Consider the following 20469-nt stretch of genomic DNA (forward strand, 5'->3'; position numbering starts at 1 on the left):
TGTGTGTGTATTCCCAGGGTAAGGGGAAGCACCCAACTTTGCATTGTTGTAGTAATAAATGTTCTTTGTTCTCAATTTTTGTCTCGAGCAATTTCTTTAAAGGTACTTTAATTCCTAACAAATGGGGGCTCGTCCGGGATCACACTCCCTCCACTGACAGAGTACCCCGACGACGAGAGTAGGTGCACCCCGGCTGATTCAGCTGGACTCACGGGCGACGGGTGGCTGGTCAGTGGAAGAAGCGAGTGATATCCGAGAAGAGGCATTGAGAACAAACGGCGGAAGGACGCGCGCTAGAGCAGTACTGCCAGAACTCGGTAAGAGTATTTTACTTGTTCCTAAGTATGGGAATAGCGGGCAGTAGAGATGAGAGTCCTGACACAGGACGTGACCACCAGATAGCTACGTACAGCCCGCTTGGGATGATGTTATCTGAGTGGGGCACAGGAAAGACCCGCGGTAAAGACAAACTGACGACGGTCAGGTATTGTTGTAATGAATGGGTGGGATACCCGGTTAAAGGGAGCTCCGTGTACTGGCCAAAATTCGGATCCGAGGATGAATGGATGTGTAAAGCTTTGAACCTATGGCTCTATCAAAACCAGAAAGACAATGTTGAGAGCAGGGAATATGCAGCCTGCTGGCTCAAGGGATCCATTGAACAGCTGGTTTTGAATGAGAAAGAATCCAGGGATAAGAGAGAGGAGGAACCTCTTGTCCCTGAATCACAGGGTTGGGATGTGTTACATTCCCTCCCTCCACCCTATGTTCCTCCTATGCCGGCTCCTATCTTTCCTTCCCCTCCTATGACCTACCCTTCTGCACCTTCCCCACCTCCCCCACCACTAGAGAAGAGAGAAGAGAGCAGGAGTGGTATGATAACTTGCTCACAAAGCACTCGATTACCACCTCTGTTGGCAGGAGAGAGAGGTAACTTTAATTCAGAACAGCGTGAGACTCTTCAGGAAGAAAGGGCAGAACCCTTTGATTCATTTCCCAGGGAGCAGGAACCCAGACCTAATAAGCTAGAAACCAATTGGATGAGACCACTGTGGGAAGTTCCCATGGGAGAGGGTCTCGGTTTCGTAAATGTGCCCCTGACCAGTACTGAAGTGTGTAACTTTAAGAAAGAACTGACCTCCCTGATAGAAGATCCCCAGGGATGTGCTGAACAGTTAGACCAATTTTTGGGACCAAATATATATACAATATGGGGGTCTCGACATAGAATCCCCAGCAGGGGAACAATTGGTACTAACAGGTTTTGTTACCAACTCAGCCCCAGACATTAAGAGAAAATTACAAAAGACAGAAAATTGGCATGAGCAGGGAATAACCCAGCTTCTACAGATCACACAAAAAGCATTTGTCCAGACATCTGAGGATAAGCAGAAAGCAAAGGCTAACATTTTGATGCAAGCAGTTAAAGTAATAGTAGATGAGTAACATGGAAAAAGGCAGGGACTGTGTGCCAGCTCCTGAATGTTGGGAGAAGTGCAGGGAGTGGGAGAGTAGAGACCAGAGATAATTTCATAAATCACGACTTCCCACTTCAGTCACTGACCAATATTGATTAAAATTCATGCTAAAATTTAAATGTCATAAAGGATCATTTTTCAATACTGAAGAATTAGCGAATTTAACTACCAGTTAATTCCAATTTATGAAATAAATTGTATTCAAATGTGATTTTGCACAGGGACTACCTGAGAATAGTGATGTTATAACATTTGCAGGGAGAAATGTTTGCGCAAATAGGGTGAGTTCTATACATCTTAACTTTAAGTGTATGTGAGATAAAGAAAGGATCTGATGTGTAAAGTGACTGGATCAGCCAGTTGAAGGGGGAGTGTGCATGTCCCTTTAAGTGCACTGTGGCACTTGAAATTGAGGCTTCAGGCTCTTGTCTTGCAGTTAGAGGTATGGAGCCCTATCAACACATTTAATACATTTCTTCTACACATTCAGCAGTCAAGGTCCGTGAGTTTAAAGATCACCCACCTCTGGAGAATAAAGATACCTCTGGGGATTCCTATGGGGATTCCTATAAGTTTAATCATTCATTTCTCTGGTGCATTTTCCTCCGGAGTGAAATTAATGCCTCAGCACAATTTCTCTGTATTGCCGCTGTTATTTAATTCATGATAACTTTCCCCCATTCATCAGGTTTATATTTAAATCCGGTAGTGCGGAAGTTACATTGTAAATAATCACGGAGGTAAATCCTGCGCAACTGGATTCAGCTTAATGGAGAAATAAACCTGCGAACTGGTCTATGGTGGTGTGTGAGTACTGCAATAGGTGGAATATGATTTAAATTGGTGGCATTGTTCAGAACAATTGGGTGCATAAGAATAATAATATCATTAAGAACTCACAGATCTTGTACCAGATGCTATTCAGTACATCTTGACTTAAGGACTGGAGAAATTGGCATGTTAGAATGAGATTGGCATGGTACCAATATTTCTTGATTCAATAATGACTCCACAAGCTCCAGGATTCATGCAGCAGAACTTTTAAGTGGAATATAATAGAAACTAGCCTGTACTTAAATTATTGTGTGTGCAATCTTCATAAGAACATCTTTTAACTTTTTTTGGTGCCTGTTTTACAGACTGTTTTAAATAAGGCCAGCTCCTGTGAGCTGTGGCACAAGGCATTTTACTTAAGGCAGAACTAAAGGTTGAATATGTTTCAAGTTCTCTTGCAGGGGCTCTTGTGCTGCAATGTCTGTTATGTACTCACTCTAACAAATTGGAGGGTTGTGCCCCATACAGACAAGCAGCTCCAACTGCATTTTAATAAGGTCTAACATATTCAAAACCCATGCAAATATGGTTTGTGTTTCATTTTACAATTTTTACACTAACACAAAGGAAAGTCAGATTGTTATTCATTTTATTAAAATCTAGTGATTGGTTATATGTAAAAGCATGGCAAGAGGATCAACTAAAACCTGCCTGGGATGGTCCCTTCTGTGTACTTTTAATTACAGACACCGCAGTAAGAACAAGAGAGAAAGGCTGGACCCACATTCAAAGAATTAATGACAAAGTGCCATAATGTTACAATTTTATTCGTTTTTTTAATGGTTTATTCAGTTTTGTGTATTTTATTGCTGTTTTCAATGAGCTTTACATTTATCGTGGTTTATTCAGTTTTGTGTATTTTATTGCTGTTTTCAATGAGCTTTACATTTATCGTGGTTTATTCAGTTTTTGTGTATTTTATTGCTGTTTTCAATGAGCTTTACATTTATTGTTGTTTATTCAGTTATTGTTATATTTTATTGCTGCTTTCAATGGGTTTTACTTTCATTGTTGTTTTACTCATTTTTTGGAATATTGTTCGTTAATGTTTTAAGTCCCCCTGGAATAGGGGCAGCAGAGGTTACAATTGTGCTCCTTTAGAATGTAGACAGGGCATAGATTTAATGTATAGTCATACTGGGATATGGGTTAACAAGGGATTCCAATACGGACCAGGGGAACTGAACAGCTTTAGTGGAGTACATCTAATTTGTATCTTAGCCTACACAGGTATTAAAGACAGGAGTTTTGAAGCGATAGCACAAAGGACATGGTGGGACAAAGACAGACAGAATGGTAGTCAGCATTGTACATGTAACAGAGAGAGAGAGAGTTAATACATATGCTAATGTACACAGACAGGCTGCAACTCACAAGTTCAATGATATATATGCTAATGTTAGCAGACAAGCTGCAACACACAGTTAAATCACAAGAAACAATCCCCCCCCAGCTTGGTCACTTTTCATCACCCCGTGAAGGGGAGCACCAGTTTCCAACAACGTGAGCTGCTTGACACTTTAATATCAGGCTCCAAACAGCCTTCGGAGATCGGTGGCCCTAGGGTTCGGGGCTGAAGAGGACATCAGATACGAGCCACAATCAAACGGAACCGCCTGACTACTGCTACTCGTTCGCTGCTGAAGGCAGCGCTTCTCAGAGACTGCTACTCGTTCGCTGCTGAAGGCAGCGCCTCTCACAGACTTCGTCGGGACAACACTTACAAAGGTCGTGTGCTTCAAAGACACTGCTTCAATATTTCAACGTATGGGATGGACTAGACTCTTTACTGAGAACTGGAGCCTGATACTCCAAACCCTAATAAGCAGCTGGACTCACTCCCCTGACCTTCATGGTGCTCCCCTACCTAAAGACTTTACACAGACATTACAATTTGGTTATTGACCAGCTGGGTAAAACTACACCTTACACTTGAAAGATCAGTGTTACTGATCTAAAAGAAAAGTGAGGAGAGGGGGGGGGGGATCAGTCACACTGACACTAGTAACCAAAGATCAGTAACACTGATCATGGTGAAAGATCAGTATTACTGATCTAAAAGAAAAGTGAGGATTGTGAGAGATGGGAAAATTGACCTAAAATTATGAACATGGAAGAAACTAAAGTTCATCAGTAAAATGGCTGAAACCAGTTCAAACAGGATAAGTTTGGGGCTTAGGATGCAGGAAAGCAGAGTCAGCACGATTAACATAAGAATCTTCTATCCTTTGTGACAAGACCATAGGACTAAGATAAGGAATGGTAAGGTACAATAGAATGTAGGAAGTTGAGGTAGTCTGGATCAGATAAGGGTCTCCTAGCCCTGGACAGAAGTACCAAGTCATACATTTCTAATTAGCTAACCATACACAGATTTATACATATGAAATTAGCCAACCCTAGATAGAATGAGTCAACTCTGCATATTAAGAGACTGTAGCCCAGAGAATCAGGAAGGTGTGAATAAGGACAATGACATGATGGGGCACCCACAGGATACCCCCTGGTCCTCCAAGTGTACTGAAACTGCACGTAGGCAGGAAGAATTACCTATGCCAAACCCATCCAGGGGGCAGAAGAATGTAAGGGGGAGGGCATTCTGATACTGAAATTGACTGTATAAAAGTTGGGTGAGCCCCAGTATGTGTGTGTATTCCCAGGGTAAGGGGAAGCACCCAACTTTGCATTGTTGTAGTAATAAATGTTCTTTGTTCTCAATTTTTGTCTCGAGCAATTTCTTTAAAGGTACTTTAATTCCTAACAATATGATGAACTAAATCACTTCTGTATAATATACAGTACGGTCAAAAATCTAAGTGTGTGTATATATGTGTGTGTGTATATATATGTATGTATTTGTATGCATGTGTGTGTATAAATAAATAAAAATAAATAACAATAGAGGGAGAGAGAGGGATAAAAGAAATTAAGGTGAGGTGAGGCCAGGGAGTGACAAAGCTCGAACCATCGTCTATGAATTAACTTAATATATGTACTTATAAAGTTATAACACCAGTCCTTTGCATGTATGGAAACCAAATTCTCAAAAAAAATTATCATATTTATTCTTTAAATTATACATAATCATCTATCTAATACTAAGTCAGTGTCCAATTTCCATGAAACAGCTACACATTTTCTAGCAACTGCCAGTACAATTTAAAAAAAACCCTTTTGCATTAATGGCTGATAATTTATTTTGTATAGATGGCCTAGATTATTATCTTGTCTAATACCTAGGTATCGGATTGCTTGCGTTTGTCATTTAAATTGGTGATTCATTCCTAAACTTTGTGAAATCTGCATTATTCATTGGCAACGCTTCACTTTTATTTGCATTGATCTTGTACCCTGATACTTCTCCATATTCCTTCAATTTCTGATGTAATTCTTTTATTGATAGTTCTGTTAAGCATACTATGACATCATCTGCAAATAGACTGATTTTATATTCCTTTTATTTTCTGTTCTTATCAGTTCTGCCAAGTTGACCTATTTAATTTAAATTGGTTCGATTATATATCCATTTATTGTCACCTTCGAATGGAATTCACCCATCGTTATTGAATGAAGATCTACCGGGACCAATGCCTGAAGAGGGCGCACAAAATCAGTGAACCAGTGCGGACTTGAAAGGCCAACATGGCCTGTTTCTGCTCCGTAAATGGTTATATGGTTATATGGAAACCAATCTGACATTAAATCTGGATTAATCCATGAGGTATCTTCCAAAAGAAATAGCGTAGGATTTACTGGGAGGGGTGCAATCTTGAAATTTTATTATTCACTATATTATAAATGAAATGTATTAGTAATTGAAATTAGTGAGGTCAAATGTGGGACATTGTGTGCAAGTTTGATCACTTAACTGCAGGAAAGATATCAATAAGATTGAAAGACTGAAGATAGAATAGAAAAGGATGCTGCCAATATTTGAGAAATTCAATTACAGGTAAAGGTCAAAAAGGAGCTTGAAGAGAGATTTGATTGAGGAACACAAAATTATGAGGGGTATAGATGGTATAAATGCAAGCAGACTTTTTTCACAGAGGATGAGAACCAGAGAACACAAATTAAGGGTAAAAGGTGAATTGTTTAAGGGAAACATCAGGAAGGAACTTCATTTGTGGTGATGAGAGTGTGGAATTCACTGACAGCAGAAATGGTGGATGTAGGTTTGAATTTTGACATTTGGTTAAGAGGTACATGGAGGATCGTAGTCCAGGTCAATGGGAATGGGCAAAATCAGGGTCTGGCACAGACTAGATGGGCAGAAGATCCTGTTTCTCTACTGATGAAAACAGTAGAACAAAGAATTAAAAATGATTGTCCTGGCAATGCTAACCTTTCAACCATTATAACGATCACATCACTGATTATGGCAGATTGCAATGCTTAAATTTAATTTTTATTTCTTTCAAGAGTTGCTATACTTCAGAAAACATTTTCTTTTGCGAAGAACCGGTACTTGAGTCAAGCTTCCCGCACAAATACACTTCTACCTTTCATTAAATTACCTAAACCAATATGCGTGAAGTCGCTCATTTCTTTATTTGACTGTCTTCTAATATTTTTCCCCATCTTTTCTAACTACATTTCAAAGCAGTTTGCTCCAACAGTATCACCTTGGTAAAATGGTTTAAATCTGGATCATACATCAGCTCTATTAGTTCTGAATGTGGACTTTTTTTTAAACTTGATTTCACAGAGTGGCATTCTCAAGTCAATCACTTAGTTTAATTTATGGAATCACATTAAATAGAATTTCCCCATTGTCATGGTCTTTACAGAGTAATTTGGTTACCTCTTACTGCTCTACTCCCCTTCTCTATAGTAATGGTATTGGATAGCATGTGAAACAGAAAGATAGAATAAATTAGTAATAATCAAGAAAAAAGTCTAGTTTTGAAGGAATGGCTATGATAATTGTATTACTTAAAGTATAATAAACATTGCAAGAGGATTGGTCACATCTGGAAGCATTCTACAATAAATTACGCTAAGATAACAGAGTCAATCTTTCATGTAATACTTCTCATTTAGGTGACCTCCACAAACTATATCATGAAACAAAAAAAATGGAATGTAAGTTATTAAGCTGTACCATTTCTTCAAAGTATTGGAGTCTAATTGCATTATTTTTCAAAATGATGTGTGGTAAAAATGACTTCTCACCAGCAGGAGATGCAAGTTCACACTCAGTCCATTCATCAATGCAGTTTCTTCTTTTTTAGCCCCTATGAAATAGAATGCTATTAGTTCACTAGGCTGAGTTAATCTAGTCTCTTACTTTTTGCTTTCATGTCATAAGGAGTCCTTCCTATTCATATCTTGTAATATTTTGCTTGAATACATTTAACATAATTTGTACATTTAAGACTGGGACTGTCGATAACCATGAGTGGGTTGGAAAGTTGTCTGCTGGACAGCGTTCCCGTGGGGTCCAACCACCAATCTAACTGCTGTCAGTTCTGTACAACTTAAAAAAAAGGTAGCTGGCAGTGGTTTCATTTAAAAATACTGTAACAACAGGGTCTGCACCCAAGAATATGGTGTCTACGATTGGCAACAACCACAAAGATTTACAGACTCTGGAGAAGCAGAGGACTCATGCAGGGCTCCAGCAAAACAGAGAGACCACCACCCGATTGAGAAGAAGCAGACCAGATGACTCGTGGCACAGTGACCACAGTAGTGGACCAGTGAGGGGCTCAGGAAGTGTGGTTTTGGTGACTTGAGGCTAGGAACCCATACAGGCTGCTGATGGCAGCAATCAAGGGCTTCATACTGGGCTGTGGACTGCTGGGGACCGGCTCAAGAGGTACCAGGTATTAGAACTGGGATGAGAGAGGGTGCAGAGGGCACTGAAAGGTTCCGGATCACGTTGGAGGCTCGATTCTAGAGGTCAGACTGCTGATGTCTTGGACTAGACTCAGTGTGGCTATAGGGGCTGGAAGGAAATCCATGGACACATGGTGACTCAGAGGGGACTCTCTATTGCTTCTCTTTCTCTGACTGTAAGAGGTGCTTCAGGTAATTTCTGTCGAACGTGAATCGGTGTGCCTTATGTCAGATGAAAGCAAATTTGTGTAATAGATTTAAAATTTATTATCAGAGCACATAGATGACATCAACCTTGAGATTCTTTTTCCTGCATGCAAGGCAGAAGTACCACTTTTGGATAGTGCAAATAAAATCTGTACACAATGTACACATGTAAACAACTGATTGCAAGACAAGGAGGAAAAGTAAGTGTTCTTAAATGACTCTCTGATCGAGTTTATTGTTGAGGAGTCTGAAGGTGGAAGGGTAGCAGCTCTTCCTGAACCTGGTTGTGTGAATATTATGGCACCTATACCTCTTTCTTGATGGTAGCAGCAAGAACTGAATGTGCGTTGGGTGGTGTGGATCCTTAACGATTGCTACTAGCTTCTGATGGCAGCTTTTCCAATAGATGTTCTTGGCGGTGTGGAGGGTTTTGCCTGTGATGTCCTGGGCTGTGCCACTACATTTTCCAGGGTTTTTACGCTTGGGGTTTTTGGTGTGCCCATACCAGACCGTGTTGCAGCAGGTCAGCACATTTTTCACCACACAGCTGCAGAAATTTGCCAGGTTTTCCAATTTCACACAAAAGCTCCGCAAACTCCTGACTTGAATCTTGATTATATTCTAGTTTATGATTGCTATCTATATATCAAAGATGGCAGGAATTGAAACTGCCCTGACTTGATACAAGTAATATTACCTGTCTGACCCCATTCTTTACATTGTCTGTAGTGATCCTCAACATCTGAAAAGTTGCCTTGTCATTGTCACAAAACACCACAGATGATTAGTTTTATTTTTTATTAATGCCACCAAATTATGGAACAGTGCAAGTACACAAGGAAGCAATTTGGTGAATTCTGCAAATGCCAGTATATTGAAGGAACTGTCCAGTTAGTTAACTGCCCTGCTGGTTTCCCATAACCCTCCAAATTTTAATTTAAATAACCAATTCTCTTTCAAAATTTACTTTTGCATCTTATGTGACAATAATGGAACCTTTACCTTTTTACCATTTTATTGCTTTGCAGGAGCACATTACTAATTGACCTACTGTATATAAAAGAAAAATTCCCCTCATTTGTTCGTAGCAAGTCTCTATAACAATCTTAAAGCAGTGTCCAGCCATGGAAACAGTTTGGTTCCTATCAATTCAATCAAAATGTCCCTTTTTTTTCCCTGTGTCCCTATTAAATCTTTGTGGTACTGTAGCAATAAGGCTGTTTTTGACACAATCTTTTATTTTGCACAACTAGTTTACTTGCCAAAAGAGCACACAAACTAAAGTTTTTTTTCCACTGTTTGTCAGTAAACAATAGATAATTCCTTTCATTAATGGAAGCAAAAATAGTTAGCCTCAAGATATACGAATCCAATTTTACAATGTACTGAAATTGGACAATTTGGGATCATAAAGAACACACCTTTTGCATCCTGAGTGCCTGTAATATTTCTCAGAATTGAAATGAGATGAACAAGGCAATGAAAATCTATTTACTTAACACCTGTTGCACAGAGTTGGCTTGGTGGTTGGAGTTAGCCAGTAGCAGTGGAGGTTGTTTTTCAAATTAGAGGCCTGCCAATCAGCAATGTGCCACAGGGAAACTGTCACAGCCCAATATACAGTCGAACCTTGTTATGATAGTTTGGGTGCAAAAAAAATTGCATCGTGAAAAAAAAGCAGGGTCACACTAAATCGGGGTTCACGGAAAACTGGTTTAAAATCAAATATAAATATTGTAAACATTTATTTTGTGGTTTTAAATTTTAAATAAAATACAGTATATAATAAAAAAATACATGTACAATACTATATTTGCAATCATCTTATTTATTGTTTACAATCTGGTATTCCAGAAAGAAAGAAAAAAGTCCAATAGCTCATTGCACAATATTCAGATTTGCATTCAGTCGGGGTTCCACTGCATCAGGGAAGATTTTCCAAGATTAAAATAGAATCTAGATCAACTGGGAAAAGTGACCAAGGAATGGCAGATGATTGTATGTATGTGAAACAAACTGCCAGAGGAGGCTGTTGAGCCAGGTATCATTACAATATTTAAACAACATTTTACATGGACAGGAATGATTTAGATGGGTATGCGTCAATTGCAGATAAATGGAACTAGCTCAGGTAGGCACTAATTTTCCCTGTAATCAACTCTACATTCTCATCACCATCTCTTTGATTCCATAATTTACCAACAAACTTGGGGCTTAAATTGGCCAATTAGCCTACCAACATGTAGGTAATTCAGGACAAAGAATCACACAGAAGAATGTAAACCAGAGGTCAGGATTGTTATGTCACTGGCACCAGCTATGCCTTTGTGCTGCCCCCAGACTTTAACTATTGTACATTTGGAATACTGTGTTCAGTTTTGGTGGCTATGCTGTAGGAAGGATCTGGAGATTTTGGACGGGGTGCAGAAGAGCTCCACCAGCATATTAGAGTGCACTAAATATGAGGAGAGTTGATTAAACTTGATTGTTTCTCTTGAGTGTCAGAAGCTGAGAGAACTGTATAAAATCAAGAGAAGCATAGATGGAGCAAACTATCAGAGGATGTAAATATCAAATGCTGGAGGGCATAGATTTAAAATGAAGGGAGAGATTTTGTAAAAAGTGATTGACTGGAAAAGTAGCAGTGCAGACACAACAACAGTTGCATGAATAGGTAGGGAATACTGTCGTGCAATGTTGGCCATATGCAGGCAGATGGAATATGACATCATGGTTGTCACAAACACAGTGGGCTGAAGGGCTTATTCCAGTGTTGTACTGTTCAGTGTCCTATATGCTGAAGACAACTCAAAAAACAATATAGGTCATGGATTATGAGTAAATAGAACTTGTTGCAAGTTAGAATTTGGAAAAATGTTGAGGATTACAGAGTGAAGGAAAATACAAAGATGCAAACCACAACATTCAGTTCAAGTTTGTTGATGGCAGTAAGTATTGACTGTAACATGCTTTGTGAATGAACAAAGACATGGTCAATAGAAAAGATTAAACAATAGGAGGTCTCCACTTCATTTATAAAATTATGGAAAATGAATGGTTGATCCCATGATATAAGGTGACCTTTCAGGTAGAACTTTGTTCATCCAGATATTGATGAATCCTTCAAATTTGCTACTAGATGTTCTGGAGACTCACAGTGAATTTGAGGCAGATCTTTAGAAATTAGATGTTGAGATGAGTGCAGAAAGGATTATTTTAGGTGAAAATTTGTAGCAATTGTATTGTATGGTAAAACAAAATGGGGTTATTGACCCACTCCTGCTTCTATTTGATATGCTTGTACTGTTAACTAAATAGCAAAGGGTCAATAACATTTCAGTCGATATACTTCCACCCATTTAATGCCAGGAACATGTATCAAATTTCTCCTCTGTTGATTCTGGTATTAATAAGTGTATGGATAAACTTATCAAAATTTAAGCTCTGGGAGAATTGCTTACACTTCATGCTGTGAATGTTGAAATATTGTGCGCAGTTCTCATCACCTAACTGCAGGAAGGATATCAATATTGAAAGAGTGCCGAGAAGATCTACTAGGATGGTTCCAGATCTTCAGAAGTTGAGTTACAGGGAAAGATTAAACATGTAAGGATTTTGTTCCTTGGAGTGAAGAAGAATGAGGAGTCATTTGATTGAGGTTTACAAGATTATGATAAGTATACACAAAGTAGATGCAAGTAGACTTTTTCTACTTAGATTTGGGGAGATAAATACAAAAGGTCATAGTTTTAAGATGAAAGGTGAAAGGAGTCAGGGGAACATTAGGGCAAAGAGTGGGAGTGTGGAATGAACTGCCATCTGATGTAGTGAATGTGGGCTCAATCTTAATTTTTAATACATTGGATAAATACATGGATAGGAGAGGACTGGAGGGTTATGGAATGGGAGCAGTGTAGAGCTCGTTGAAAGAACCAAAGACGTGTTGATCCAAACCAAGGCTTTTATTAGCAAAAGGCAGGAGCTCTTCACAGGTGGCCGACCAGTCCAGAATGATCCGAGCTGGCTAGGGACACAACCCTTTAAAGCCCAGACAGTAGGCGTGGCTAAGCTCTCAGCCAATTGCTGTAAGCACAGTCATTACACTCTAGATACTGTAACTATATACATTGGTGGTAGGTCTGTACTATCACAAGCAGGTCATTGGAACTAGTGGAATAATTGTTGGCACAGACTAGAAGGGTTGAATGGCCTGTTTTTTGGGCTGTAATGTTCTATGGTTCTACAAGTGGTCTCAGTGTCCAAGAGAACGAGACTGAAACACAATTCTGTTTCTAAAAAAGATGTCAATACACACAATGCTGGAGAAATTCAGCAGGTCAAACGTGTCCTTTATATAGCAAAGGTAAAAAAAAAAAAACATAATTGATGTTTCGGGCTTGAGCCCTGAATCATGATGAAGACTATTAAATCGCGGATTTTTAGAAAAAATTATTCACTGACAACCTTGAGAAAAAGCAATTCTGAAATCTTTACCTATCTACATCCCTCTATAATTCACAACTTGTCAATGGTGATTGGCTTTTAAATTAGTTCAAAGGCAACTTGGAACAAAATACAGTACAACACCGATTATCCAAAATCAGATTCTCCAAAATCCTCATGGGCAGGAGCAGAACCTTGGGCTCTGTGGTGTTCCCACCCCTCCTCAGTGCAGCGGAGTTCCTCAATGCCAACTCTGAACCCTCACCTTAGCCTACTACCACACACACACACAGGACTCTCCAATGTGCGTGTGTGGTAAGCAGAGGGGAGAATTCGAAGTAGGGACTCCAGCATCGGGAGCTCTCGTGACCAGGGAGGGAGGAGCCTGACACTCACCAGTGAATGTTCCACTGGCCTGGGAAGCCTTCCCAGGGATCAACAACAGGGGTTGGTACATGTTGGGGATCAGCTGAAGTTGGGAAATTGGTGGTGGCCAGCATTTTTTTGGAGAGTTAAACATTTTAATGCTTAAAAGGCCTTCCTTTTTTATGTTGTTTAAACATTCATACAAGTATTTTCTTGTTGCTATTGTGCTGTTTTTTTTTTAAAAGATGACTATCCGAAAAAAAAATTATCCGAAAAAAAAACATTTATCCCAACCATTTCGGATAATCGGAGTTGTACTGTATATGTATTGGCAATATTACTTAAAACTACATGGAAAGCCAATTAAAAAAAAATAGCATAATAGATAAAAAATTGACTACATGTTTGAATATTAAAATTACAGGGATTTTGACATGCTGAATAGATTTAATATTACAAAAGGGAGTGAAATCAAAGATGCTAAAGAAAATGGCACAGCAGCATCCTATGAAATCCATGCTGACATGATAACATTCAATGACAAATGAAAGAGACAGATGGAATGGAACGTTATGACCTGAAGGGAATATTCAGAAAAGATCATCTAAAATAACTCATGCTCAAAGGATAAAATCAAATGCAGCAAATGGTGTGGGAAACCAAATGAACAAAATGATACTCAGAGCTGTCAGCATGAACAATTACTCACTATCCTTTCACCATCAATAAAATACTGAAGAATCCGACCATCATCTTCAGTTGCAAAGTATGAGAACACAAGACCCCAAAATGAGAACATTTGGCTCAAATCATCCTGTCCATTTAGAAACGCCTATTATGGCACCCAGCGGTCTCTAAAATTACCTCCGTTTTCACCTTCAGTGGTGTGTTTCCCATTTCTCATACTGTCATTTAATATCTTGAAACTCTAATGTCTCCCCTTAGCTTCTTCTCTGTTCAAGGTTGAAGCATGGAATTTTCTCTCAATTTTCCATTATGATTTACTGATCATTCCCAGGAGCTGACTTAGTAGGTTTTCAATTATTCTCCTTTCCAGTCTGAATGTTTCTGTTATGGCTCAATCAGTAAATCTTCAAGATGTTGGCTGACCAGAAAACTGTCAGTTTTGGTAACCTTCCACTTGTATTCCAGGGATATATATTTGACAAGCACCCCACTGAGAGTCAAAATGTAACACAATTCACTTATCAGCGAAGTTAGATCTTTCAATTCCACACTTAAAATAGGTCAAACCATGAATGGACAGCATATTTTGTTCCTTGTTTTGGAAAGTATGAAATATCTTGGAAATAACTATGGTGAAATTCCTTTGCCATCGACTGCGCAATTGATGATTATATCTGATTCTCTTTGCAGATCTTAGAATGATTTGCTTGTATACTAGAGTTTGCAATCTTTGCTTTTCCCCATGTTTAAAATTCTGAACCTTAGCAATCAAGAACAAATCAAACATTGTAAAGTCTCCAAACCAGATTGTGGAATAGTTATTTGGTTTCTTCCTATCCCACAACTAAACATTCATTTTTATAGCAAGTGATAGGGTGAGTTATTTTTTTTATATTTTAGGATTTCAGTAATTCTTTGCTTGACTTTGAAATAATTATCAAAAACTGAAAAGATGGAAGAATTCAAAATATGGAATGTAGCACCAGTGTAAAATTGCACTCACACAGACGATGGTTTGAAGCTCCAAAAAGTACTGGTGGGAAGGATAGTTAAAAAACACAGAAATGCTGGAGGAACTCAGCAGGTCTCGCAGCGTCCATAGGAGGTAAAGATAAATAACTGATATTTTAGGCTAGAGGCTCTGGGTTCAGGCCTGAAATGGTCATTTAGATACATTTACCTCCCCCCAGATACTGAGACACCTGCTGAGTTCCTTCAGCATTTGTGTTTTTACTAAAATCACAGCATCTCGTGGGAGGATAGTTTCACTGCAGTTACAGCAGGATTTTCAACCCCCATTAATATCATCTGGCTTTCTGCTTTTAGCACAACATTTTCATTCTTTTTGATTTTGTCAAATTGTTCTTTTTTAAAAAAAAATACAATTTTTTAAAGAAAGTGCAGAAGTTCTTTTGAAATCCTCGCATATTTTTCATTAACTGGCAAAGTAGGCATGAGAAATGATCTGACAAAAGACACTTCCTTTCCATGAATTTCAGCAAAAAAATTGGGTGTTGTGGTTAGCATAGCACAAGGCTATTACAGCGCCAGTGCCCCAGATTCAAATCCATTGCCATCTACAAGTAGTTTGTACATTGTTCCTGTGATCTTGTGATTTCATCCAGGTGCAACAGTTTCTTCCCACATTCCAAAGATGCAAAGGTTAGTGGGTTAATTGGTCACATGGGTGTAATTCGGCAGCACAGACTCGTAGGCAGAAGATCTTTAACTGTATAATGTCTCTAAACCCCAACAGTAAGAGAAAGAGAAGCAAAAGAGTCACTTTACAGACACTGAGGGTCTGTGCATTCAACTCCAGTGCTCCCACACAGACGGTAGTTCAAATTATCAGCCGCCCAAGCTCTCGATTCAAACCTCTGATATGATCAGAAAGCCTTCAGTGCCAAAAAGCCTCTCTTGCACTCTGCACCCTCTCGAATCCTGGTTCAGGTACCTGGTTGCCATGATCCAGTTTCCAGCAACCAACAGTCTGTATGGGTACTTCAACTGCAAATTGCCAGCAGATTATGCGAGTCCTTCAGCTGCTCAGACCCTTGCTGGTCCGCTGCTATGGTCACAGTCCTTTATGGTCATCTCATGCTTCTTTCAATGGAGAGTGTTCTCACATCATCTGGTGCTCTGCACCAGTCTGCTGTTCCCTGGAGTCTGCAACCCCTGATGGCATGCTGCCCAGCACTGGCATCGCCATCTTGGGTACAGACCCCGTGGTTGCAGGGTAGCAGTACTTAAGGCCATGGACAGACAGTTCAGTTTTTGAATGGGATTATGGGATTAAAGTGGTTGAGCACCATCACTTTGTCTGCTGCAACAGCATGGCCACAGGGAGATCCATGCTGTTGCAGCAGACTGAGTGACACTGTTCAACATCCAGTCTTCCTGATGTGAAGGAGGGCACACCAACAGCACCAAGAGCAGTGCATTACCCCCACAGATTTACAGGTGAAGCTCTACCTCACCTTGAAGAACAAATTATTTTTATTACAGGTGCCAGGTTCTTGAACCTCCCCTTACAAATTTAACAATAAACTACTCCAGCACCACAAAGGGCCTGTCTGCATAATTTTTACTTTGCATCAACTGTAACTGTGAGTATCCATTTTTCTCCATTTTATATTTATTATCTCTTTCTATGCTGGGGTAATGTATACTTCTGTATTTAAAAAAAAACAGAACCACCCATTTGGCTGCAGCGAATATGTGCTTTGTACTTGGGTGCATGACCGTAAACTCAGTCATTCACCCAGATAATAGAGAACCTCCATCATGACTAAACCCAAGGTCAACATCAGCAGTAACCACTGTTCTGTCAACACCCTGAAGGATACAATTGTGATGTTTCATTATTTTTTAAGCTTTCTAAAAGGTTTTTTTTTTTATGCACAGAAGCCACGTAATCACCTGCTCATTTTTTTTTTAAAAGGAAAAATTATGCTGAGGTCAGAAAAGGCAGATCACATAGTCCTTTTACTTGGCCAGAGCAGTGTGCCAGCTTCCCAAGACAAAATGAGGCAGGATGTGTAGCACAGCAGTGGCTGCCCTGTGACAGTCCTGCCCTGCCACTCCCTTCTTGCTCCATTCCCCACCCCTTCCTCTTGCCTCATCCCCCACCCCCACCCTATCGGCCCCACACTAATCCCTCTACCCTGCTGCCTGACAGACCCAACAGGAGCATGGAAGCATGAGGGAGCAGGGCAAGGGAATGGGGTGAATGAACAGCCAGTATGAGAGAGCAGGATGGAGAAGCAGCTTGAAGGAGTAGGGCAGATTGAGTGAGAGCAGCCTGACAGCTCCTCCGGCCACTCTGTGGCAGTGCAGCGGGACGACAGGGCTGTCAGCACGATGTCAATCATCTTACCGTCCTGCTTGGAGCCACTTTCAGCGGCAATCCTTTAACACAGGTGGAGAAACTTCACCCACCTCTGACACTACCACTCTTGGTGGAGGTAACCCAGATCTCATTGGACCTGCCAATACACCAATGGACCTTTTATGCAGTTAAGCGGAGAAGTTTAAAGGCAGAGGTAACCAGTCTTTACAATTCTCTAAATGTTTGACTATAAAAGGCCTTAAGTAGTTGGTAATTGCACAATTAGCCAAACCAACAGTAAAGAGGCCAGGCAAAAACAGACAATAATGCAATTATAGGCAACACAATGGAAGAGGGCTGGGAGTGGAGCAAATTAATTTGGTTGTACACACCCTACACTGAAGAACAAATGGGGAAGTTAAAGAAGCAACTTATCAAGGCCATCAAATCTAAATTCAAATGAATGGTCTCTTGCCAGTGATGTTATTGTAGTTGGAAAGCAGTGATCTGGTTATTGTCTGGAAGTACATCACTGAATCATCAATGAATATATGTATTGAAGTGTGAAGAGATCTTAAATGAATCCCATCTTCCAAGGTTCTGAAGAGATGAGGCGATTTGTCACCAGAAAACATATTACATAACTAAATTGGATACAAGCATACTAGATTGAGTTTGTAACCTGAAGTGAGAAGATGTAGTGCAGGTATTATATTGATATTATAATCTCTCAATTTGAGTAAATGAATCAAAATTTATTATCATAAATAAGTCATGAAATTCATTGTTTCACAACAGCATTAAAGTGCAAACATTCACCTTACAATAATAAATACAAATAGTGCATGAGAAGTCAAAGGTAGTGTCTTTTGTTCATTGATCATTCAGGAATTTGTTGGCAGTGGGGAAGAAGCTGTCCTTGTGCTGCTAGGTGTTCATCTTTAGGCTCCTGTATCTGTTCCCCAATGGTAGCAGAGTGAAGAGGGCATGGTGGGAGTCCTTGAGGATAGAGGCAGCTCTCTTAAGATACAGCCTCTTGTAGATGTCCTTGATGGAGTGAAGTCTGGTACTTGTGATGTCACAGGTCAAGTTATTAACCTTCTGGAGTGTTTTCTGGTCCTGAACATTGGCACCTCCATACCAGACAGTGATGCAACCAGCCAGAATTCTCTTCATGGTACACCATTAGATGTTTTCAAGAATCTTCGGTGACATACCAAATCTCCTCAAACACCTCAAAGTATAGCCACTGGTAAGCCTTTTTCATGATTGCAGGACAGATCCTCTGAGATGTTGACACCCAGCAATTTGAAGTTCTTGACCCTTTCTATTACTGAGTCCTCGATGAGGACTAGATTGTGTTCTCCTGACTCTCTCCTGAAGTCCACAATCATCTCCTTGGTTTTCCTATCAATGAGCTGATCTATCTCCCTCCAGTATGTTTCTTCATTGACATTGTGATTCTGCCAACAACTCTGATGTCATTAATAAATTTATAGATAGCATTAGAATGGTGCTTGGCCACACAGTCATGGGTACATAGTGAGTAGAGCAGTGGGCAAAGCACACATCTTGAAGTGTACCTGCTTGATATTCAGTAAAGAGGAGCAGTTGTTTCCAATTTGTACTGACTTTGGTCTTCCAATTAGGAAGTCAGGACCCAGTTGCAGAGGGGTGTGCAGAGTCCCAGGATTTGGAGCTCGTTGACCAGCACTGAGGGAATAATGGTGTTGAAGGCTGAGGTGTAGCCTATGAAGAGTGGCCATATGTATGAGTTGCTGTTTTTGAGGTGATTCAGAGCCGAGTAGAGAGGCAGCAATATTGTGTTTGCTGTGGAGTGGTTTTGATGATAGGCAAATAGCATTTCATCTCAGTAAATGTTAGTGCTACTGGGCGATAGTCGTCAAGGTAGCTTACACCGCTCTTCTTGGGCACTGGGACAATGGATGCTGTTTTGAAGAAGGTGACAACCTCTGACTGCAGCAATGAGAGATCAGAAATGTCTGAATATTCCAGCTAGTTCGATGGCACAGATTTTCAGTACCCTGCCAGGTACACCTTCAGGGCCTGATACTTTGTGAGAGTTTATCTTCTTGAATGATGTTCTAACGTCATCCTCGGAGACAGATATCACAAGGTCCTCAGCCTTTGCAGGGATTCTAGTAGGCACTGTTGTGTTCTCCTTCTCAAAGTGGGCATAGAAGGTGTTCAGCTCATTGGGTAATGTAGCATCACTGCCTTCTATGGAATTTGTCCTTGCTTTGTAGGCTGCAATGGCCTGCACTCCCTGCCCTAGTTGGCATCTCTCTGTTTTGTAGGTTATTACAGAAGAAAATGTAGTTTATTACAGAAAACAATCTCACTTGTCATTATTTGTTAAATCCCTAAAATGGATTTGCGCATAGGTGGTGGTAGTTCAACCTCTAACTGCTGTAATATGGAGATAACTGTCTATGGGGTTTGTAGAGCTCGTCGAAAGAACCAAAGACTTGTTGATCCAAACCAAGGCTTTTATTAACTCGAAGACTGGAGCATATCACAAGTAGGTCAACCAGTCCAGAATGACCTGGTCTGGCTCGGAGCAATCCTTTAAGACCTGCCAGTAGGTGTGGCTACGCTTTCAGCCAATCACAGTCATCCTACACTACCATCTGTGCATACACACATTGGTGATAGAATCTGTACTATCATGGGTTCACATCATTAAGAATGCAATATAATTTTTCTTTGGCTTGGCTTCGCGGACGAAGATTTATGGAGGGGGTAAAAAGTCCACGTCAGCTGCAGACTCGTTTGTGGCTGACAAGTCCGATGCGGGACAGGCAGACACGATTGCAGCGGTTGCAGGGGAAAATTGGTTGGTTGGGGATGGGTGTTGGGTTTTTCCTCCTTTGCCTTTTGTCAGTGAGGTAGGCTCTGCGGTCTTCTTCAAAGGAGGATGCTGCCCGCCAAACTGTGAGGCGCCAAGATGCACGGTTTGAGGCGATATCAGCCCACTGGCGGTGGTCAATGTGGCAGGCACCAAGAGATTTCTTTAGGCAGTCCTTGTACCTTTTCTTTGGTGCACCTCTGTCACGGTGGCCAGTGGAGAGCTCGCCATATTACACGATCTTGGGAAGGCGATGGTCCTCCATTCTGAAGACGTGACCCATCCAGCGCAGCTGGATCTTCAGCAGCGTGGACTCGATGCTGTCGACCTCTGCCATCTCGAGTACTTCGACGTTAGGGATGTAAGCGCTCCAATGGATGTTGAGGATGGAGCGGAGACAACGCTGGTGGAAGCGT

General features: G+C 40.4%; 1 protein-coding gene across 34 annotated transcripts in view; it reads right to left on the reverse strand.

Annotated features, from left to right (window-relative positions):
* kynu (kynureninase) overlaps positions 1–20469 on the reverse strand; it is a 207536-nt gene that overhangs the window by 109072 nt on the left and 77995 nt on the right. For all 34 annotated transcript variants that reach the window (XM_069935085.1, XM_069935084.1, XM_069935086.1 and 31 more), the window contains one exon: positions 7488–7549. In XM_069935085.1, the coding sequence (XP_069791186.1) occupies positions 7488–7549 (62 nt within the window). The remainder of the gene's footprint in view (positions 1–7487; positions 7550–20469) is intronic.

Source organism: Narcine bancroftii, chromosome 4, assembly GCF_036971445.1.
Source record: "Narcine bancroftii isolate sNarBan1 chromosome 4, sNarBan1.hap1, whole genome shotgun sequence".
NCBI classification, from domain to species: domain Eukaryota; kingdom Metazoa; phylum Chordata; class Chondrichthyes; order Torpediniformes; family Narcinidae; genus Narcine; species Narcine bancroftii.